The following is a 23,394-nucleotide window of genomic DNA, read 5'->3' as shown; positions in this document are numbered from 1 at the left end:
AGAATATAGCCCCCCGAGAATCTTCAGGGTAGGGTCTCAGTGCAGGGAACCTTGTGTGTGTCCAGCAGTCAGTGGTGGCCAGCTCAGGGACAAATGTGCCTTGCTATGGTGACAGGATCAGCAGGCGAGTAATGAATTTATTAGCAGTTGGTAAGTAACTTCGGGAAATAAAGTGAAATGCGCAATTTGCAGAGGACACAGGTCATGAGCCCACCTCCTAGCATTCATTCTTGCGCAGTCCCTCCCATCAGAGCAAGATCAACAATATGGCAGAGGTGAAGGAGTTACTTCTGAGATAAAAGTATGAAGATGGCAGCTTCACTTTTGGATCCCTTGCTTGGGGGGAAGCCACGTCACAAGTAGCCCAATGGAAAAGGCTACATGGCCAGGAGCTGAGGCCTCCAGCCACCAGCCATGTGAGGGAGCTTGGAAGTGGCTCCTCCAGCCCCGGAGAAGCTCAGATGACGGCAGCCCTGGCCGACAGCTTGACTGCAACCTCACGAGACCCTGAACCAGAACCGCCCCGCTAGGCTGCTCCTGCATTCCTGAACCAGAAACTGCGTGAGATAATAAATGTTGTTTCAAGCTGCTAAGTTTTAGCATAATTTATTATGCAGCAATAGATAATACACAGGACTTCTCAGAGCATTTAATGTGCTCATGTAAATCTCCAAGAAAGAAGATACACAACCTAACAGTCCCCTTAGTTATTTAGCTAAGAAGCTCTTCTTTTATGAGTTTTCTCTAGAGAGAGAACCGATTTAATATGGCTCTGGTCTACAATGAGATGTAACTTCTAACCATATCTGTCTCATGAGCCAGGACTTGACCCTTCCAGAACCTCAATTTTTCCCTTTTATAGAGTAGAAAGAAACTACCTGCTTTTGCATAAATCACGACAACAGCCCTGCATGGGCACATTCTAAGCAATGTGGGTACAGGGTGTGGGAGAGTAGCTTGTGGGTTCTACAAGGTGGCAGGTGGGCCCAAAGCCACCATCTCACTATTTCTTCCTCAGGCCATTTCCCTTTGTGGTGAGAAAGAGTGTCTTCTAGCTGACACACAGCTTAGAATTGGGAGGTATGGACTGGAGCCTCTTCCAAGTCAGAATGGGAGAGCCTACCCAGGTTGGATGGCCCAGACACTCCCCTCCTGCCCCCGTCCTATCCCATGGACACACGAGACCCTGTGTGTGTCACAGGAAGGAACAGAAACTTCTCTGACCTTCCTCCCTTTTCAGTTGGGTTCCTCTACTTTTTATCTGGTAAAAGACTGACATCAACTTTCAGGGTCCCTGATGGGTCAGAAACCCACCAAAGCCCTGAATGTCCCTCTTTGTTAAAAAGAAGACAGTTTAAAAAAATAAAACTATAATGCGGAATACTTTATTATCAACGAGTGACTGGTATTAGCTTTTAGTCTGGGCATTAATATTTCCAAAACCATACACCAAACCCAGGCTTTTCCACCTAGCTCTGCTGTATCATTTTCTTAAAAAAAAAAATTAATAATAATAATAATAAAGAGAAAGAAGGAAAAGAAAGAAAATATATCTGTATTGAAAGAATTATAAGCCAAAGTGCGTCTTTCTTGTTTTGTCCATATACACACATTGCACCATACATAAATAATTACATTGTAAAAATGACTCCATAATTACAAGTATAATATATATTTCCATATAATATATAAAACTTTATATTAAATCTAGGTAGATGATATTTGGGGAGGGGTCGTCTGCGGGGGCGGTGTCTCTGGGCACTGGCCCCTCTTGTGGGGGGCAGCTGGGGGTGGCTCCTCCAGCTGCCCCTGCACACCGGGCCGTCGCCTCCAGGGCCGCCGCTATCTGTGGTTGTTGAGGAGGATCTCGAGCCAGCAGGGGCAGGAGGTGATGAACTGCCGGGAGTAGCAGGGCCCCCAGCCCTTGGCGAAGCTGATGCGGACGCTGTTGGGGTCATAGGGGCCGTCGGCCGCGTCCGGCTCGGCCGTGTGCTGCAGCTGGCCAGAGCGCTCGAAGTCGAACACCTTGATGGAGTAGCCAGGAGGCACCTTGCGCACGACCAGGGCGCGGCCGCCGGGAGCGTCCAGCGTCGGGGAATTGACGAAGATGGGATGCTCGCCCCTGTTGTAGGCCCACACGCCATCGGGCTCCTTGCTGAGCAGGATGCCGAAGCCAATCTTGCTGCGTGTTCGACGCACCGACTCGCTGCGCTGTTCCAGGTTGAGCTGGCCCAAGCAGAAGCCGCTGCCCTGAGGTAGGTCGTAGAAGATGCTGACGGCCTGGTCGTACACCGCGTAGAGGCGGCCCACACGCGTCCGGTGCTCCCAGTATGCCACGCTGCACCAGTGGCTCGGCTTGGTGGCATCCGGAGACATGCTGGCGTCTGTGGGGCAAGCATAGGGCACCCAGGTGTTATTCAGGGTGGGGAGGTGGGTGCCAGAGGGAAGCAGAAGTGGGACTGTTGCGGATGACCTCTGGCATTCAACTGACAGGCGAGCACCTACTGTGTGCCAGGTTATCCTCAAGAAATATGACACAGCAGGACACCTCCATACCCCACACACACACTTCCAAAGGAGAGAACAGAGATTATGACCCTGGGCCTCCCTGGTGGCGCAAGGGGTTAAGACGCAACCTATTAAGCTGTCCCCAGCCACTGCAGCACGAGTTCAATCCCCGGCCAGGGAGCAACCCACATGGGGCAGCAGACCTCTCCTGACTCACCGGCTGTTCCCCTCAGCAGTGTATTTCAATCCGTCTGCCTGTTCTGTTCCCCACTCTTTCTCTGGTGAATCCTCTCACCACCACCATCCCACACCTCTGGCCTGTACCCCATTCTTGTATGCATAAATAAATAAATCTTTAAAAAAAAAAAAAAGACCATGAACCTACAGAGACAGCAAGGCACCTACTGTGTGCTGTAGATGTGCAAACATGAGCCTGCCCAGGGACTCTTACAAGTTGGCAGGAGGGCTCCTCATGCACCCAGAGGAGGGATGAAAAAAAAAAAAGACCATGAACCTACAGAGACAGCAAGGCACCTACTGTGTGCTGTAGATGTGCAAACATGAGCCTGCCCAGGGACTCTTACAAGTTGGCAGGAGGGCTCCTCATGCACCCAGAGGAGGGATGAACAGTGAGTACCTGCATCCCAGGCACTGTGCGTCTTACTCCATACCTGACCTCACAGGCTCTCACAAGGCCCCTGTGGGGAAGCCAACCTCCCCTCATTTTACAGATGAGGATCCAAGACCCGGTGGACACCTGTAGCCTCCAAGGTCACACAGCACCAAGTGGCATGGCCAGGATAAGAACCCAGTCAGGGCCTCCCCGGTGGCGCAGCGGTTGAACGCAGGGTTGCGAAGCTGCCCGCGGCCTCTGCGGTGCCGGTTCAATCCCCGGCTGCTCCCCGGCCTCCAGAGGAGGGTCCCACATGGCGCGCAGACCTCTCCTGCCGCCTGCTGCTCCCCTCAGCAGTGTACTTCGGTCCTTCTGCCTGCTCTGCTCCCCGCTCTGGCTCTGGTGAATTCTCTCACCCTCCCACGCTTCTGACTGTACCCAGTGCATGTATAAATGAACAAACAAACAAACAAACAAATAAATAAATAAAAACATGCCTCTATAAAAAAAAGTATATTAATTTACTTAAGAAATAATAAATTCATAAAAAAAAAAAAAGAACCCAGTCAGTACAAGCCTCAACATGAACAGAGTGGGGTTAAGCTATTAGGGGGTACAAATCCCCACTCAGAGGGGACTCAGGCATAGGAAGGTAGGTGGGGGGATCTCATCCAGCCCAGAACCATGGCATTCCTGTGGTAGCCTTGGTGTCAATAAGGCTGCCTGACCGCTCATTTCTCCACTTTGAATATTACGCTGAGTTTCCCAGGAATTCCCCCTTTTTCTCCCCCCCCCCCAAATCCCTGCGTTAGCTCTGTTGGCAGGAAGTGCAGGTTTTAACCAGAACTTCAGCCACTTCTGTGACACAGAGGAGCTGAGGGTCCCATGTGCTAAAGAATCTCACTCTTCAAACGTTCCAGAGTTAGCCAGCCCTCCCAAGTACATGCTGCTCCTCTCAGACCTCAGTTTCCCCACAGACTGTAAAAGAGGGGCCTAGTGGTGGACTCTCTCCTCCGACTTAGGTCCTCTCTACATGTCTGGATGAATTTAATGATGTTCTGAGACCAGACCTAAGACTGCACAGAGGCTGCTCTCGTGTGTGGCCAGCTTCTCAGATCCTGAAGCCTGCCATCTGCCTTTCCTTGGAACATGCAGCTCTAAGAAGCAGGTGGGCACCCGGGATGGCCCATTGAGGTGACATGCCTATTCCCACACTGGCCCTGACTGGGGCTTTGGCACGAAGGACTAGTCTTGCTGGAGGTCTAAGGAAAACAAAGTAAGGCACTTTATGGCTCAGCTTCTCCAGGAGAAGTGGATCAAAGTCCAGCCAAACCCAGGGGAGAAAATACTGTTAACAACTTCATTCAGGAGACTGGGTGAGACCGGCTCCATCTGCCTTCAGCCCAGCCCTGTCTAGAGGCCCAAGAGCAGCACAGTGACAGGGCCCCTGGCGCCCTCTTTCATGCTGGAGGCCTGCCAAGCCCCTAGCAGGAAACTGCCCAAGGGGTCTCTGTAGGTTGCTGGTTCTGCTGTGGCCTTGAGTTGGGTACAGTCCCAAGGGCATGCCACTCGCCATCTGTCTGGAGGTGAGATCTCAGCCACAGGTTCCCACATCAATCCCCAAATAGTATCATTTTGCCACACTGTCGCCATCCCTGCTCCCTGACTTCAAATGCCTTGCCCCTTTGGTAGGGGCAGAGACAGTTCTTGTCCATTCTGGGTGACCAAGCTTCAGGCAATAGGTCAGTTCTAGTCTGGAATAGCCAGAGCCATTGTCTCCCCCTCTTCACACATTCACCCAACCCCAAGACTGGGAGTCCCCAAGAGCCAGGAAACCAACACCATCTCAGCCTGGTAATAAAGCACAAGCACCAACATTCTCACCAAGCAGCGACAATCCCTTTACTGCCCCAGGTGCAGAAGTGGGGATTCGAGCAACTACTCCTGGAGTGTGCTGGGCATCCCTGAGGGCCTTCTGTATGCTCCTGAACAGCCCTCATTCACCTGTTACCACCCGGTTTCACAAGTGAGGAAAGTGAGGCCCGGCGGTTAGGGTACACAAGTGAGGACCAGAGTACCTGTCCTCCCAGCAGGACCCCCTCACCACAAAAATCCACGTGTGCCCAAATATCTCCCCTTTGTTAAGTTTCTGTGTTTCTATCTGTAGCCACAACTGCTGTCATGGTCTGTGAGTCCTGGAGGTGACATTATCCATAAGCTGATGAGTCACTACCCCCACCCCCAGGACTCAGTCACTGCACAGCCTCATGGAGTGAGGGATTACTGCTATCCCTTTTACAGATAAGGCTCAGAGAGGGCCACCCAGCCATAAAGTGGAGCTCTGCCCCAGGGCACAGAAGGCAAAGCATGGGTGTGTGTGTGTGTGGGGGGGGGGGTGTCCTGTTTCCCTCTTCTCAGTCCTTCCCACCCTAGACAAGCCAAATGTCCCCAACCTTGCCCCAGTGTCCCTCAAGGAGCTGGTATCTTGTGGTTGAGTTATGACCCCCCTCCGCACCCCCCAGAGTGCCCTAGGACCCAGTCTGCGCCAGTCACCTGGCTCAGGAACGCAGCTGCCTAAGCTAGGCCTCACCCCTTGCGGCCTCTATAGTTGAGTGGGCTGGGTAATACCTCCTCAGGCCTCGGTTCCTGCCCAAGTCTTACAAATTCCAGGAGATAGACTGCTGCCTCTGGGACCTCTGCCCTCTCCCTCCTGGGCACCCAGTCTTAACTATGGCCCCTCCCTTGGCGTCTGTTCCAATGGTCGGTGCCCCAGGCTGGTCTACACTCTCCAGGAGGAAGGGGTAGGCCTCAGTCCTCAGTGTGCCTGTCTGAAGACTATCCATACACCTTTGGGTACTCTTAGAACACACTAAAAGGAAGGGAGGATGGGAGGAAATAAAATACATCCCAAGTATCTGTGCACTGCCCCCACCCCCACTGGAATCCCAACCAGCAGGTGAGGTCGATGGTCATGCCCCAGAACCTGGAAGGGCTGGCAGGCAAGGACTTGGGTCTCAGGTCTGATCCCAAGAGCAATCCCCCGGGAAAGCCACTGCCATGCTTGGGGACTCCCAGTCCTCATCCAGCGCCCAGAGTCTGGGGTTCCAGAATTTGAGATAACACCTGGCATTATCTTGCCCAGGGAGCCTCAACACTTTGGGCTTTTGCTAACACTTCTTTTTTTTTCATCAGAAGGTGTGAGAACGACATAGGCTTACTTGTGTTTTATTTTGTCATGTATAGATTTTTAAAAACCTCAATACCATCTATTATTTTCTAGCACAAAAGAAAATGTATTTTGATAGTAAAAAAGCAGGTAGGACATAAATTAGAAATTTTAAAGTTAATACACTTAGATTATAAGAAATTCCCTATATTGTCTTTTATTTATCTCACTCTGGACCCATGAAAGTTAGTCTTGAGATTGCCTGTGAGGACCACTGAGCAAGTCCAACGTCCTTGTCCCTCAGAGATGGGGCCTCAGGGCAACAGCATGACTTATGCAAGGACACGTAGCAGGAGGTGACAGAATTAGGAATGAACTCCAGATTTCTAATCTAACACATGATATGAAATCCTAAAGGTTTTTATTTATTTATTTAAAGATTTATTTATTTTTATACAAGAACAGGGTACAGGCCAGATGCGCGGGAGGGTGAGAGGATTCACCAGAGACAGAGCGGGGAACAGAACAGGCAGACTGATGAAACACACTGTTGAGGGGAGCAGTGGGCGAGACAGGAGAGGTCTGCTTCGCCATGTGGGATTCTCGCCAGCTGTCCGGGATCGAACCAGTGCTGCAGAGGCTGAGGACAGCTTCACAGTGCGGCACTCAACCGCCTGTGCCACCAGAGAGGCCCAATCCTAAAGGCTTTTAGAGTGAGAAAGACCTAAGCTCCATCACTGACCAGATGTGTAGCCAAGGACAAGCTCCAGAATGTCCCCAACCCTCAGTCTCCCCATCTGTAGAATAGATTTATTCATAATCAAGCGCTTCATTTACAGAGTCTTTGGATTTTCCGGAAATTCTGGCAGCAGATCAAGTGGGTGCAGCAGAAAGAAACAGCATGTCCTAACCCTTCAAAGGCCAGAGCTCCTTAGGGAGTTGGGGGTCATGACCCAGGGTTAACCTGGATGGGAGATTACAATAGAACAGAGGATGGTTATGCCTTTTGCAAACGGTAAAACATTTTATAAACGTTAAGGTTTAGTTCCTGAAAGTGACAGAGGGAAGAATGAAGAACTGAAAAACAGTATTTCTACAACAAAGAGGCGCTCTGCTGTGGCACTATGTCCTCCCCCAGCCCCCACCATGTGTGTATTTGGATCTCAGGCAGTGTCTGACACAAGATGACATGCTTGCTGTGAGAAGACAGGCACCCGCATGCCCAAACCTAGGGTTCCCTCTGCACAGCCCACAGTTACAGAGCCCCAGTCCACCCTCCACGCCTCTCGTCTGCAGCCTGGGTTGCAGGGTACAAGGGAACAGTCTCTTGCAGAGGATCTTATTCTCTCTGTGGCTCCAAGGCTGCGGTCCCGCCATCTCCCACAGCCATCAGCCTAATTAGGAACCAGCTCCTTAATTGCAAATAAATACCGGGGAGTCAGACCCGAGTGAACAACATCAAAGATGACCGCACTCTGACCGAAACTCCTGCTCACTACCCCCTGCTCAGGGCCTGGCCTAGTTCCCAGCCAGACTCTGGGGCCTGGCAGGGAGAGTTCCGGAAGGAAGAGGGAGGAGAGGTGAGTCTGGTGCTGTGTTCTGGGGTGGATCTAGTAAGCGGTACCAGCCTGGAGTCCTGGTCCTGCCCCATCAGGCAGTTCATCTTCCTTCTTCAGGCCTCAGTCTTCCCATCTGAACAATGAGCTCTACATTTCTATGATTTGGTAAAAGTTCATAGCAGTTCTAGGCATAACCATTCAATTTGGAAAGCAGCTCAAATAACCATCAATAGAATGGATATTAAGGAATGTATATTTTCCATCTCCCCCAATTCATATGTTGAATTCCTAACCATGAGAGCAATGGTATTAGAAGGTGGGGGTCTTTGGAGGTGATTAGCCATGAGGGTGCAGCCTCTGTGAAAGAGATTAGTGCCCTTGTTAAAGAGCCCCGAGAACTCTCTTGTTCCTTCAGTCACAAGAGGATCCATTGAGAAAGTGGCTACCCGTGACCCAGGAAATGGACACCAAATTTGCTGGTGCCTTGATCTTGCATGCCCCAGGCTCCAGAACCGTGAGAAATAAATGTGTTGTTTAAGCCACCCAGTTTATGTATTTTTCTTAAAGCAGCCAAGCAATGAGATAATGGATAAACAAAAACAGGGACATCTATACAATGGAACGCAACTCACCAATAAAAAGGGACAAACTGTTGAAACATACAATGTGGATGAATCTCAAATGCAAGGTGCTCAGTGAAAGAAAATAGACACTGCTGGAAAATAGACAGTAGAAAGAAAATGCTGCTTGTTTCCATTCATATGAAATTCTTGAGTAGGCAAAACTAACCTGTGCTGATAGGAATCAGAAAAGGGATTCTCTGGGTGTGGGGACAACTGGGGAAGGGCATCAGGGAAATTTCTGGGGCATTGTTCTTTGATTGGAACAATGGGACTCAGGTGCACTCATCGTCAAACCTCACCACCTGGACTCTTAAGGGCAGTGCATTTCGTTGGTATGAATCTTGGAAGAATTAAAAAGAATGCACTGCTAGGCCAGCTCCCTGTGGTTGTCAGCTGTCCTCAGCAGGGCTCCAAAGTGGCCCAAGGGACAGCCCCTTTGTCTCCCAGGCGCCCACATTCCTGCCACCAGAGGGTGGTGAATGCCTGTGGTGGGTAGGAGGCAACTAGCCTGACAATAGGCCCTGTCCCCCACACAGACCAGTTAGTCCTCTGATGGTCAATGGTCGGCATTCCTTCCTCTTGGTCTCTCTGCCCAGTGAGGGTGCCGAGAGCCAACCGTATAATTTTGTGGGGGTCCTGGGGCACCAAGGGGACCAATTGAAGTCTGAGGGAGGCAGGAAGAGCTGAAATCCCAAGAAAAGCCTTTGGCTTCTAAGAATCAGCAGTTTTCTGTCAAAACAAAGGGCAGGGAGATTCTGTGCGCTCCGATGTGGGCTGCACGCTCCAGAAGCCGGAGCACTCCCAATGCAGCCTGCTTTCCTTATGATTCCCTACTTCCCACTTGGCCAAACTGCCTGGACTGGGTCTGTGAAGGAAACTAGAAATATGCCGGATTAATGTCTCCAACATTCCAGACATCTTAAATGAAGGGGACTAGACATGAAGGCTCAGAGATTTCACAGAGACCTGTAGGGTAAGGAAAAATGTCAGGCTCTTCTGCCCTCCCGCCATCAGGATAGATGATGGATCCTTGAGGTCCTGAATGCATGCCTGATGGCGGGCACCTGGAGTAGGGTGTGGGCATAGGTAGATGGGATTCACCTGGGCTAAGACTGGGCTTTTCAAGGGCGGCGTCACAGGGACGCCAGGAGAAGCCGAGGAGAAGCCAAAAGAGAAGCCGAGAGAGAAGCAAGAGAAGCAGGAGAAGCAGAAGCCGAGAGAAGGCTGGAGAGCCCTGAGTGAAGACCTGCTGGGGGGCTGGAAGGCTGGCAGGCCTCCCAGCCCCCCTGCCTGCCGTGTACCTGGTAATCTAAATAAAAAACCTGCCAAAAAACCACTGAGGACTCTGACTCCTTCTTTACCCGGTCTGCATGAGATCAGAAAACCTGCTCAGTGGTCCTTCCTATCCCTACAAGACCTAACCCCAAATCTCCTGATCCCCAGGGGCCTGGTAGGGCCCCTCCACGTTTAAAACCTTTACTGCTGGCCACAGTGCCAGCCTTTCATGGGGCCACACCTCAGTGAGCATGATGCAAGGGCAGACAGCCAGACCTCACCGGGAGCTGGGATGGGAGACTCGGAAGCCCAGAGAGGTTAAGTGACTTGCCCAGAATCACCCAGCTCATTGATGACAGAGTCAGAAGAGGAGCCCAGTGCTGATTTTTTTTTCAATCCCCCTTTCACAGGGCCAAGCTGGGGCCTCGCCCTCCTGGAAAACTCCTTTCTTCTGTCCTATGTCATGCCTGTGGCTTCAAGTTCCCGTCCAACCGGCAGCCTTTTCATCTGCGGCTCCCAGGCCTGGGAATAATTACGTGGCCCTGCATCTGGTTAACCTAACACCCCTTTAAAAGCCGTGTTTGCCCATTAGATAAGTAGTTTTTGTTATCAAACTTAGGAAGAAAAAAGGAGTTTCCACTTAACCTTCCTTTGTCATTTTAAGCTGCAGAAATGGCTTCAGGTTTTGCAGCAAGTCCAGAGATACAGCATTAATTAGAGGCTCTTTCCCCCCCACCTCTGTCAAGGGAGGGGGAGATCGGTCCTTTAAGCACTGGGCTCCGGCAGTAAAAGCAGAGAAGGAATGTACACGGGACCATGTTAATGGTCAACAGCTTAGACCGAGCCTCTCTGCTGAACGCTTTCCAAAAGCAGGGCCCAGCTGACAGGAGTTTCCTTATTCCCTCCCACCCACCCCTCCCCACCCCCCACCTCAGCTCCAGCACCTTTGGCTCCTAGAGGAAGCCAGGCTTCCAAGAGGAAGTTCCTAATCGGTCATTACATCACGGGCGGTCTGGCCACCGCCACAGCCTACACCAGGCCCACCTCGGGGGCTCTCCTGGCCACTGATCTCTGGGGCCAAGGACTGTGCTGGCCACCACTGTCCAGACAGCCAATCAGCTGCTTTGCTCAGGCATTTTTACCACCACCCCAAGACAGGAATGAGATGGGAGTATGAAGGGAGAATGTCAGCAAAGGGAGAAAGAAGGCCAGGAAACACACAGTCTGTGTGCTGAAATTCATGATTTTTTTAAAATTTATTTATTTGTTTATACAAGAACCAGGGTATAGGCCAGATGCACGGGAGGGTGAAAGGATTTCACCAGACAGAGCAGGGAACAGAACAGGCAGACTGACGAAATACACTGCTGAAAGGAGCAGCAGGCACGACAGGAGAGGTCTGTTGCACCATGTGGGCCCCTCGCTGGCTGGCCGGGATTGAACCGGCACTGCAGAGGCTGTGGACAGCATCACAGCGCTGCGCTCAACCGCCTGCGCCACCAGGGGAGGCCCTGAAATTCATGATTTTGCAGATGCCTAACTGAGGCCCAAAGAGGTGAAGTGACTTGCCAAGGTCACAGCAGAAATCAGCAATCAGGCTTGGATCCGTCGGGTGTCTCCTGACGGGTGTCTCCCGGACGGGCTGGATTAAGAGCCTGGACCCAAAGCTGCCTGCAAGTGAACTCAGCTCTTCTGACTCACCAGCTGTGAAATCTTGGGCAAGGGACTTCACTCCTCTGGATCTCAGTTTCCTCATTTGTCAAATGGGATGCAGTTGGTACTTACTTTTTCAGGTGATTGGGATTAATTTCAAGTGTGTTATAGAACGCCTAGTGCAAAATAAACACTCCATAGAAAACAGCTATGACTATTTTTACTAATACTACCACCATGCAGTCTTAACTCTATAGTATGTGTTTGAATTACTTCACAAATTGACTCAGTCTGTATAAAGTTCATAAGGGCATTCATATTAGGTAATACCCTACAAGATTAGATGTGCCAATGAAGTTGAGAATGAAGGGAAAATCATAATAGTAGTAGCAGTAATAGCATAATAAGCCAGCCAACATTTAATCAACCTTTACCAAATGCCAGGCACAGTGAAATACACTTTAAATGCACTATCTCGACATAGGGGTAATTCTCTCAGTCATTCCCAGTTTAAGATGAAGAAACTGAAGCCAGAAAGTCAGATTGTGTGGTCAAAGTCCTCAGCCAGGAAGTTGCAAAGCTGGGATTCCGCTTACAGTCTACCTGGGTGTAGAGACGGGGGCACATTACTCCTCAGGTTGTAATCTGTGTGCTGTAAACCTCAGGATGCAGGGTAACAGCACAGGACACAATCTGGTCACAGCCATACCAAGCCAGCACCACGTTGAGGCTCTATAACGTCTGGATCTTAAGAGGGGTCCTTGGATGTGGCAGTGTGGGATCCACTACCCCAAGACAAGCTGCCTAGAAAGTTACAAGGGTTTTCAAGTGCAAGGCCTTACAACAGCTCTCTGTGCCCGCCCCCCACTCCATGTGGCCCTGAAAACACATAGACTATTTGGTTTTTTAGTTTCTCCCACATACTCCCACTACCCCCCAAAACACATGAGCATTTTCTAGATGTGCTGCAATAACAAATGGTGACCTTGGGAAAGGGCTGCTGACCCTGGCTGAGGTCCCAGAAGGAGGTGCTGGGGGCTCTGGGCTCTTCAGCCATTCTCCCTTTTGAACTTCCCAAGATTAGAATCATCCCCATTCTCAGAAACAGACCCCAAATTGGAGAGGCCACACAGCAGCACAGCACAGGAATCCAATTGGATTCGTCAGCTGACGCTGAGCTGGGCCCTTCCTGCTGCCTCACGGGCCGGGCAGTCAGCATCTTCAGCTCTTTTATTAGAACGCCCCTCCCTACCCTTCCCCCGCCCACACCCTGGGTTTAGGAGGGATGAGGGTTTAAGGATGGTCAGTGGCCACCCAGTTGGGCTGTAACCAGCCCTCCCTAGGGAGAGGTCAGAGGCCCTGCAAAAAAAGGCCTTTCTTCCCACTTTGGCGCCCTGATCCCAGCCTGGTTGGCCCTATGTCTCCAGTGGAACAAAGTTGCAGGCTGGTCTGCGGTGGGTAAAATTTCCATTCTTGTATCTCATGAAGCATTCAAGCAAATCCTGAAAAGATGACCTGATCTTGCAACCCTGACATAAAACGAACTTCCACCAGGGCCTTAATCTACAAGTCTGCTCAGCATCGCCCCCAGGTTCCCCAGGACCAAGTGGGTCTTCCTGGCCTGGTGGGCAGGGGAACTGGCTGGAGGAGGACCTGCCACGCACCACTATGGTCACCATCCCATCTCCTCCTGCCACCTGGAAAGACTGTTCTGGGTGCCCTGGGCCTCAGCACTCTGTGTTCCAAGTTCCCTTCTTCACAACACTCCGCAGGCTGCTGAGAGCCACTGAGGCTGGCCTGAGATGGAGCTCCATTCAGAGCTGATCGATCAGGCACTACGCTAGAAACACTGGCGCCACCTGCCCGGCCCAGCCTCCTAACAGAAACACCCACCACCTAGGCTTAAACAAGGAAGCACAGGGAGGAAACCACGCAGAACCCTGGCAAGGAACTGAGTCCCGGTGGGAGAATTCTGGTTCCCCTCAAGCCCTGGGAGGAACAGGATGATAAGCAGTTTATAAAATCAGCCCACATTTTTCGAGAAGGAACCAGTTTCTGCAACAAAAGACTCTGAACTTTGCTCCCATTCCAAGTCCTCTTTTGTTTTATCAAAGTCAGACTCTGAGTAAGTTTGTTTCCCTACCCAGAGACCCCCTGGGGTGGGAAAGCCTTGCTTTTTGGGTATTGCCCTGGAAAGATTCTAAAATAACACAATTTGTGCAAGATAATGTGGCTGGGTCACTAGGTCCCCACGAAGAAGTGGTGGTTATGAGGGAAGGGGCCTCCCAAATCTGTCCTGTGGGATGGGAGATTTCCTAAATTCACGCACAAACCAGACCAGACCCTCTCTGGTCTTCAGGGCTTTTGTCTTAGCTGAGTCTGGACTTCCAGATTCAGCTTTAAGCACCAAAGTTCACCAATTCAACTCAGCCCTGACCCTGGCATAAATCTGAGACCGTGGAAGACAAAGCCGCCCTTTGGGGATTCAGATGGGGCCAGTTTGGGCATGCTTCAGAGGTATAGGGATATAGCAGACAGCGTAATTTCAAAAAAGCCCCATCTGTGGGCACATCCATCCTGCAGGTGCCCAGAGCTGGGAGAAGATGGCACACCTCCATCTTCTTTTTGTTTCCCGACAACAATTTGAGTTTCATGGTCAAATCTCCTGCCTCAAACTTCTACCTGAATCCCTTGTAAAGCCATAAAAGCAAAGGACAGCAGGTCCTTGGATGTTCAATACCATCTTGTAACGTTAGTTGACAGAAAATCCCAGCTCATGTTGAATAAGCACCTGCATTTATTGATGTGGTTTCACTTAGAGTCATCGTTTCCAAGACCATTAAGTGAGGACTTGCGTATTTAACAGTTGCCTTCATCAGCCTGTTGCAAATTCTCAGGTGCAAGAGATAACCACACTGGGCTCCCCACAAATCTCAGGCCTCACCATCTCTTGTTACTGGCGCCCCTTTAGCTTCCATGCCTTGAACATCCCACTCTGTCTTCATCTGGAAGGCTCCCTGAGAACACAGGCAGCAAATCCTGGCAGCTATGCAACTGTGGGCAGGTGAGTGTGTCTCTGAGTGCTAGGCCAGCGACATAAAGTAGAGCCCAGTTCAGATGAAAGTGCAGTGCCCCTTGTTCAAAAATTATTCAGAATTTCAAGATGATGCGGACAGAGCTTCACATTAAACAGAGGCCCCTTCTCAGCACAGGTCCTGAGTGAGGCACAGTGCACAGCCATAGTGCCCACTGGCCCCACTGGGTGTGGGTGTCCTCTGGCACAGAACCTCACCTGAAGAGGTTGAGGGCAGTCAGTGAAGGGCCAGCAACAGAACTGGCAACTGATGGGTGAGAGTTTCTCTGCTCACCCATTCCCCAGCCTTTACTTGTGCTTTACGTCCAGACCTCCTTTGGAAGGTCTTCTTCAGTTCCATGGCCTGACCTGCACACCCCTTACCCTGACCCTCTACTTTGTGCTGCCATCAGGAGGCCGTCTCTCTCCTGTCTCTCTCTAACCCCTAAAGACAGCAGGGATTAGACTGCACTCCTCTCTGCCTCTCTGCCCCTCCTCCCAGGGACCTGGCATCCTGCCTACTGCCTGACAAGGGTGCTTGCAACAGTGTGGTGCTGAATGGAATTTTACATTTGGGGGGCAGTTGGGAAGTCATCTGGTTTCCCTGGGTTTGAAAAGGTACTGCAGTTGTAGGTTCCCATTTCACAGATGGCACCATGGATGCACCAGAGGCCAAGATGTTGAGGGGAAGGGGAAGGGTTGTCCAGACTTGCTGATCGGCACGATGCAGTCTGGCCAAAGCAATGACAGATGAGTTCATGGAAGGCCTGTTTCTGTGGAAGGCCTGTTTCAGTGGTTCAAAAAAAATTGCCTGAAACCCACAGGCAGTGGAGGTGGATTTCATTTCTCTGGCTTGCTCAATCTGTGATGGTAAAGGGAAAAGGGAGCATGACTGAATGGAGGAGCCAAGGAAACAGGGTGCGAGGCTGATTTTCTTAGTTGCAAAACTCTCAATATTAAGCTTCACCTAACACCAGTCTGTTGATATTCACCTACACAGTATAGTATCATGTGAACTTTGCAAGTCCAGTACACTTGCCTTGATTTATACTAAAGATGCCATTCAGGATAAACATCCTAAAATTAAGAGTGCCAGAGGCAAGAGCACTCAATTTTAAAAGAATCCTCCTTGCATTAAATCCTTTCCTTTAAAAATATCCTTTTGTAACACAAAGCTGCATGGCTCTTTAGTGAATGCAGCCTTACATACTGGATTTTCTTAAAGTGAGGGTTGTCTGGCTCATTCTTGTATATTTCTGAAACAGGAGTGCTTTATAATAAGCAAAAAGCTAATATTGACTGGAGAGATATTAAGCCACAATTAATTAGTAATGTTTGCTGTAAAGAAGGCAATAACATGCGATTTAAAGGTTCCCTGCAATATGTTGCAAAATGACCCACAGGTTTGGCAGAGGCTCACCCTGTGACCCGGTCTCCTCTTTGTGGCGCTGCTACTGTGCACAGCTGAAGCTGCTGGGTGCCTTTCATGCCCAGCCCCAGGCTGCCTGGAAAGGGCTGGCTTATTTGACCTGGGGCAAGACGTGCAGAGGAGGCAGGGAGCCAATAAGCCTGTCCATCCCATCAGACAAGCAGGCAGACAGCCCCGCAGAGACCCTGGCCCGCCCCTCAATGCCAAGTCCAAGACTGAGTTCTGAGGTCGGAGGCCACGATTTGTTCCCAAGGCCCATCCAACCCGACTCAAGAAGATGGCTTCAGTCTCTTGGTGGGGATGGTGAATACTGTTTGCCCTTGTGAAAGGTTTTCTAGTTCTCCAAACCGTAAATGATTCTATTTAAGTTTGAAATATAAAGCTCAGAGCAGTTTGGTGACTGCCCCATGTCCACATGGTTAATAAGGAAGCAGGATCCAGGCTCATCCATGTTTTCTGAGGTCACAGGTGTTCCTTCTACTGTCACAGCCCCTACCAAGCAGTGTGGCAAGGCAAGCCATGGCTTCAGTGACAGTTTCACATTTCTCAGAGTAGTACACACCAGCACACACTGCATGACCAACGTCAATGCAGCAATAATCAAGAGCGATGGCCACGATACTGGCTGTGCTGCTGCGTGGCCTTCTGTCCCCAAGGCTAGTTATTCAGCTAAGAAGGGAATGGGCCTTGTTAGTTCATAATCCTTGCTTTTGTCTAGAAAAGTAAAGAGAATCAGGAAGACATCTGGCGTGAACCCAATTGATGACAATGCCCAGGGACCTTGCAGAAAGAACTGCCTCCCCCTCTGATGAGTTGTCTGTACTCACACTCACAGAAACCTATGTGATGGGTGTGTGACAGAAAGAAAGGAGTGCTTTTCCTGAATGGCAGGGAAGCCTGGAGGGGCTCTAGAGCAAGAGGACTGAATTATCCAGCCCACAGTTAGTCTTCAAGGGCCCAGCAAACATTAGTAGGTTTGCTAAGTAATGACACTGCATAGAGTTGCTGCAGGAAGCCTTTGCCATCCTGGGTCATTGCTGAGGCCTCCTAGCCAGTGACCCTAAGGGAATCCAGTAGCTGCTGAGCCCCCTACCACCCACATCCAAGCTCTCTTAACTCTGAGAATGATCCTAGGAGGCAGGTATAATTTTACAGTGGAGGAAATGAAGGCTCAGGGAGGTTAAGTCTCCTGCCCACGTCACACAGCAATTAGTCAGAATTTGAACCCAGGGCAGCTGGACACCAACCTACTTCCTCCCATTCCTCCTTGCAGAATGCACTTCAGAGAGAACTCAACTTCTAGCCTGTACCTGGCCCCAACAGGCTGGGTGAGCCTAGTCCCTCTCGCTGCCTGCTGTCTCCCAGGGGTGTGACCCTCACTCCTCCACCAAGGCTGGCGCCTGTCATGCTGACCCCCCCTTCCTCCTCCCTTCCCTGTGGGCACAAATGACCAAGCAGGCTGCCAGCATCTGCATTCCTGGAACACAAGCCCAAGTTGGGCCCACTAAGGAGGATCCTAAGTAATTCAGCCCATAAATCACGGTCATTGTGAATTTCCCTTTTAGCCACAGGCAAAGTCAAACTTTTCCTTCCCCCACTGTAGTTAACCACTCTTTGTTCACTGTATCTCTTGTGGCTCCGTCTGGCTGGGGGCCAGCTCTCAATTATTAATTAATCTGGGAGGCGCAGGTTGCATTCCTGGCCACCTAACCACTTCCTCCTTGATCGGGAACTCACAGGCCAGGTCCTTTTAGTTACATCAAGCATCTCCCAACATCCCAGCCCTATCTTGTGGTCATAGCTGCAAGAATGGATGCTTAAAAGCAGAGTTAAAAATAACAACAGAAAACCTGAGCACCCAGAAATCTCCTTTCCCAATTCCATCTCATAGCGTCAACCCAATCTGGTGCCATCATCATAAAAAAACCATCCATGCCTCAATTTCTCATCTGTGAAATGGGGGAATGCTCCCCAGCCATGCTAGGCCATTGTCTGTGTTTAAGAAGGGGGAAACTGGTGAGGCTTCCCTCTGATAATTCTAACTTCACCTGTGCGCTTCACTGGAGGAAGGAAAATGAGCAGCAGCTGGGTGAGGGAGGGCAGAAGCTACAGTTGCTAATCAGATTTATTCCAGTCCTCAAGCACCTTCAGGGATGGTGAGGAAGAGGATGGAATTGTGAGACAACCCCCTCTTCGGGTCAAGTCTTTGCATGGACACCCACACCCCACGATTTGGGGATCAACAGAATAAGATGACCAACCTTGGCATGAAATGTAGCCCCCTATGGCAAAGAGATCCAAATGTGAAGTCAGAGCACAGTTCTCCACCTAAGGTGAGGGCCGACCGCTTGGTCTAAGTAGGATCTTAATTTCTAAAATTGATAAAGGCCTTCCCCTCTTTTAGCTACAGATCAGAATGGGCATCTCAACTCAGCAGCTATGCTGGATGGTTGATGTCAATGCTAGCTGGATAAATCCTGAAAGTTAACCATAAGACTGGTGAGGGACAGAAGTGACAGAGGGAACGTGTTGGCTTATAAACTAGAAGCATTTGCTGTTGCTGGAAATTGCCATCCTTTAGTCATCTTCCTCCTCTCCTCCACCCTCCACTGGCTCTACTCCCCACACTATGTCAGCCTCACCCAGAGTATCTAAGCTCCAGGGACTCAACACCACAGGGTACACAGAAAGGTCCTTTAGGATTTTTCCATTTTACAACAGTGCACAAGCAATACACTTTCAGTGTGTTAGTGGTGAGACATGGTGTTGTTCAAGCAGGCAGGCAGGGAGGCAGGGGGGCCTGAGGCTCAGGATGCTGGCAAGGCCCCCAATCCCCAGCAAAATTTTTCTGGGGGGCACTCTGCCGTTCTCTCGTGGTCTCACCTCTTCTGCAGTAATGCGTTCTCCCGTAGGGTCTGTCGCTGAGTGATGCTGCCCTTATAGCCCTGACCTCTGGGCTCAGGTGTGCCCACTTATGCAGGCCTGCACCATACTCCAGGTGTCCACAATCAGGCACGTGTGCCCCGCCCCCACGCTCCGAGTGCCTCCTGCATCAGCAGGATCAAGGCTGCAGGTAATAGCACAGAGGCAAAAAGCCTGATTAACTCACTTTTTTCCCCTTTCAGTGCAGTATTTCATGAATTACGTGAGGTTTTCAACACTGTATTAGAAAGTGGGCTTTGTTTGGGTGACTTTGTCCACTTCCGGCTTGGGGAGTGTTGTAAACACCCTGGAGGTGGGGTAGGCTCAGCTCCGGGGTTTGACGGGTCAGGAGCATCAACTGCATTTCCAGCATACAGTGGCTCCGTCAGGGAACTTCACAAGTGAAGGAAAGATCTTTGAAACTTCAGGCTGTATCTACTCTGTTGGGGTTCAGTGCATGGGGTTCTGGGGTCCTTCTGAGAAAGAATCCAGCAGACCTTCCCATTCACCAATACATGGCAAGTTTAAGGAAAGGAGAAGAAGGAAAGAGACAGACGCCTTCATAGACGCGGATGGGCAGTCTTAAAAGACAAGAACTGGGTTTTTCCAGAATTTTTCTGACCCTACTTAAGATTCTTTGAAACGTCCATGACAGGTTTAGTTTAAGATTCCTTACTAATCCCGACCCCCACCTGTGTCTGTCCTTGTGAGACCTAAATTTTTCTACTCTAAACTTTCATTATACTCTAGGTCTGCTTTTGAGCTGACAAGACAAGCGATTTGACCCCCAAGGCTTCATATAATGTTGATACTCTAAGGACGGGACATTATTGTCATCCCTTACCCTAAGCTTTTGGAAAAAGCACGCATGCTGCACAGATAAATTACTGTGCACGTACAATAAAGTACCACTGGTTAGGACTCATAAATCCAGTTTGTAATAATTTCAAAAGCAGCTGGTTTCAAGTTAAAAAAAAGTTTTGATAAACAAATGCAAAATATAAATAAGGTTTAGGAGAACTGTTTATCCTACTAGCACTGTATAAACAACTGGCATACCAAATTGCAAATCGCTCTTATCTGTTCACCAAAGCAGATCTCCAATGACCTCTAACAGGAAACATTATCTGGTTAGCATCACATCCATGGTATTTGAGAATCACAAAATCTGGTTTCTTAGACAGTATCCTTTCTGACCAACCCCTACCACCACTACCCAAATTAGTGCATCCCCAAACTGTCAGTGTTCCCTTTCTGTGTATCTAGAAAGGAAGCCACTTGGATGGTTGAGCTCCAGCACCCCCAGGCCCTTCAGCCTCCCAGGAAGGAGTGGTAGCCCTTGGCTTCAGCATGCCAACATGCCACCCAGTTATCTCCATGCCCATCTTAAAACAGCAGCATTTCCTAGGGCATCGGGCCAGGAGACCCAGCCAACTGGGACACATGAGAGCGGGCAGGAGGGCCCCACCCAGTGTGGAAACCCCTCAGGCGTTAACTGCAGGAGGTGAACCCAGGACGGTTATGTCCTCCTTGGTGATTCACAAATAGCCCAGCCCCATGTATTCTCCCTGAGATGAGGCAGCATTTTCAACTGGAGGGGGTGGGGTGGTGGTCAGTAATGATTCTGGAGGAGCAGGCAAGGTGAGGGGCCCACAGATAATTGTAGGAGTGTGGGGTGGCAGAAGAGGGCCCTGGAGAGCTTGGAAAGCCTTCAAGCTGAGAGGGTGTGTTGGTTGTGGCCCAGAGGGACAGACTGCAAGGCCCCAGAGAGGCAGGCAGAGGGCCAAGCTGGAAATACCAAAGGCTGCTTCAGCTCGAGGAGACAGCTCTGCCAAGTCAGGGAGGCGGCACTGACAAGGGGAATGGCAGGTTCCGGCCGGGCAGGTCCTCAAGGCCACCAAGTCAGGAGCAACCGCCTGTGTCTCTAGGCACGTGGGGGCTGGAGATGAGCCAGGGAGACCCAGAGCCGCCACTCTCCCTAGGGTGCCCGTCCTGGTGCTACCCTATAGTCTGCCAGCCTCAGGACCGCTGGGGAAAGCAGAACCCCTCAGTGCTGCTGACCTTGGGCAGGGAGTCAGGTCCAGCCTCCAGGCTAGAAGACTTCTCTTCCTCTCCTACCTATGTCTTATGTCTCCTAGTTCCTGAGATGCACCACCACGCCTTCTGGGTCTCCAGGACCCTGATAGCACCCACTGGGTGACAAAACCAAGGCTGGGGCCCCTCTGCTATATCTTTTGGGGAGGACCCATCTTGTGGGTCAGGAACACAAGAGTCCAATGGGATGCTTTTTCTACCACTCCCTTTAATTTTTTGCTCCTTCCCTCTGGGCTTCAAAAACAGCAATCAGGTAAGATCAACTGAGGACTGTCACAAGGCATACATTTTGCCACGGGATGGCCATTCAGCCACAGATACCACGGGCTCTGAACCTGAGCCCCAGTTTGATCAGAAGCCTTCTTCATCCAGACCTTTGGAATCTGAGTATCCACTTGATTCAACCCTCGCCCTCCTTGTGGCCTTTACCCTAAAACAAGCAGATTGACTCACTAATTTAGACAGACCCGCCAAGACCATGTCCTAGCAGGACATGTGCACTGGAGTCCAGCCATTTCTACCTTTCCACAGCACCTCCCAGCTCCCATCGCTCCCACCCAGCCACAAGCTTGGCCCTGCGGAGCTCCACCCTGAACCCTGAAAGCATATTCCCTGAGGGGAACGGGGGTGTAGGATGTTTTCAAGCACCACTCGTTGTGGGTTTGGGGCTCAGTCAACAGATGTGCCACTGAGATTCAAGAAAAATGTCTGCTCAGGAGGCTGGGCTCCAAGATGCCTACTGGGTGCAAGGGTACACCACCACAGGCTCACCGGAGGAGTAAAAAATTCTGTGGCAAGGCAAGTGCTGGAGCCTGAAGTGAGGAGAGAAATTGCAGAGATGTCAAAGGAAATCAAGGAGACTTTTGTTTTTGTAAACAGCATTCCTTCTGGTCAATTGCACTAGTGGATTCTCTCTCTCTCTCTCTCTCTCTCTCTCTCACACACACACACACACACACACACACACACTCTCTCTCTCTCACATGCACACATTTCCCCTCCTCAAACCAAAGTAGCCCTCCCTAAGACTTCTAGTCTGAGGGAACTAAAATCTTCTTTGCTTCTAACCTATAGGAAGTGAGCATTAGCCCAGGCCTGTAGCTATTTGCAAGCCTGTGGAAAAGCCCCCTTCCCTGCATTCCCTGTGAGTTCTGAGGGTCCCTTCACTGTTCCCAATTAAAAATGGACTCTCACCTGGGACTCTACCTACCAGCCCAGTAGGTCATGGACTGTCTCAAGAGTTGAGGGTGAGAGGGCAGGCCACTCATGGATTAGTGAAAACTGAAAATTACAGGGTACTATGGTACTATAGGGTACATACTGTCAAACAAAGCTAGGGGAGTCAAATGGACTCTTGGGGACTTGCTAGAAGTCATTCAGTCCAGCCTCCTCCCTTTACAGAAGAGGAAACTGAGGCTCAGAGAGTAGAAATCACTTGCCTGAGGTTAGGCGGCAGCGCCAGCCCAACAGCTAGGTCTCCTGTCTCTGTGGAAGGACTTGGTCCTCGACACCCCTGGCTCAGGGAACAAATAATCCTGATGAGTCCAGCCAACATGAATTATTTTTGCAAAAGGGTCTGTTTGTTTGTTCTTGTGGGTAGCAGGGAGAGAGTCTTTCCTCGCATCACTGTCGGAACAACTCCCAGCCTGTGCCTGAGAAGTGACCCGCCCCGGCTGGCCGGCACCACCACAGACTCTCAGGCAAAGGATGTGCGTTGCAAAAATGGGGCAAAGTTTCCTATTCTGAAGATAACATTGTAAGACACAGGAAGTCTGCGAGCAGAGCCTGCGTTTCCAGAAGGTCTCTGCACACCCATGCGCAACCACTTCCATTGTATGGAGGTTTCTGGAGATCCTGAGGCTGGGGGTGGGGAGGGAGGGGCAGGGACAGTGCTGGGAAGTTACAGCAGCCACAGTACAGGTAAGAGTCTGGACAGGGCTTTCTAGTCTCCCAGGTGCACTGGGCCTCCCACAAAGCAGAGCCCTCTCTGAGGCACCAGAAACAAAAGAGTTAAAAGAGCCAGTGTTTCCCCTGCTATGGGTCCTCGTGTCCAGATTCCCAGGCCCCGCCCCTGGAGATTCTGATTCATGGGTCCTGGGTGGAGCCCAGGAATCTATGTTTTTAACAAGATTTAAGGGCCCCTTCTCTGGCTCTGATCTGTCACAATCTCACCCGTGGAGGGTTCAATAGCCTGGCATGGTAGTGAGAGCTGGTTTCCTCCAGGAAGGAATGACAGGAGCAGGAAAGAGACCAAACCAAACCCTAGTCCCAGTGCTAGACAGAAGTGGTTGGTCCCTGAGCCAGGCTGGGAGATAAGCAGAGCAGGCAAAACTCTGGAGCCACCATGGATGGCCCTCCTCAGTGCGCCTCAATGTCTGAGGACAGGCCCTTGGGACAGCATGCACGTCTGCATGGGATTTGGGACCAAGGAGCTCTGTTCCAACCCCTGCTCTGCTACTTCCTCATCGAGTATCTAGAC

The 23,394-nt window shown here is 50.6% G+C and overlaps 1 protein-coding gene across 1 annotated transcript in view; it reads right to left on the bottom strand.

Moving 5' to 3' along the window:
* Nucleotides 1-1,842: 1,842 nt before the first annotated feature.
* The window catches only part of SMAD6 (SMAD family member 6), a gene marked incomplete at both ends in the record, with an annotated part of 73,686 nt that continues 52,134 nt past the window's right edge, over nucleotides 1,843-23,394 (bottom strand). The window contains one exon of the mRNA XM_084241002.1: nucleotides 1,843-2,384. Within this exon, the coding sequence (XP_084097128.1) occupies nucleotides 1,843-2,384 (542 nt within the window). The remainder of the gene's footprint in view (nucleotides 2,385-23,394) is intronic.

Source organism: Talpa europaea (genome assembly GCF_964194135.1).
Source record: "Talpa europaea genome assembly, chromosome: 8".
In the NCBI taxonomy this organism is placed as follows: domain Eukaryota; kingdom Metazoa; phylum Chordata; class Mammalia; order Eulipotyphla; family Talpidae; genus Talpa; species Talpa europaea.
This window is presented reverse-complemented; position numbering and strand designations above follow the sequence as displayed.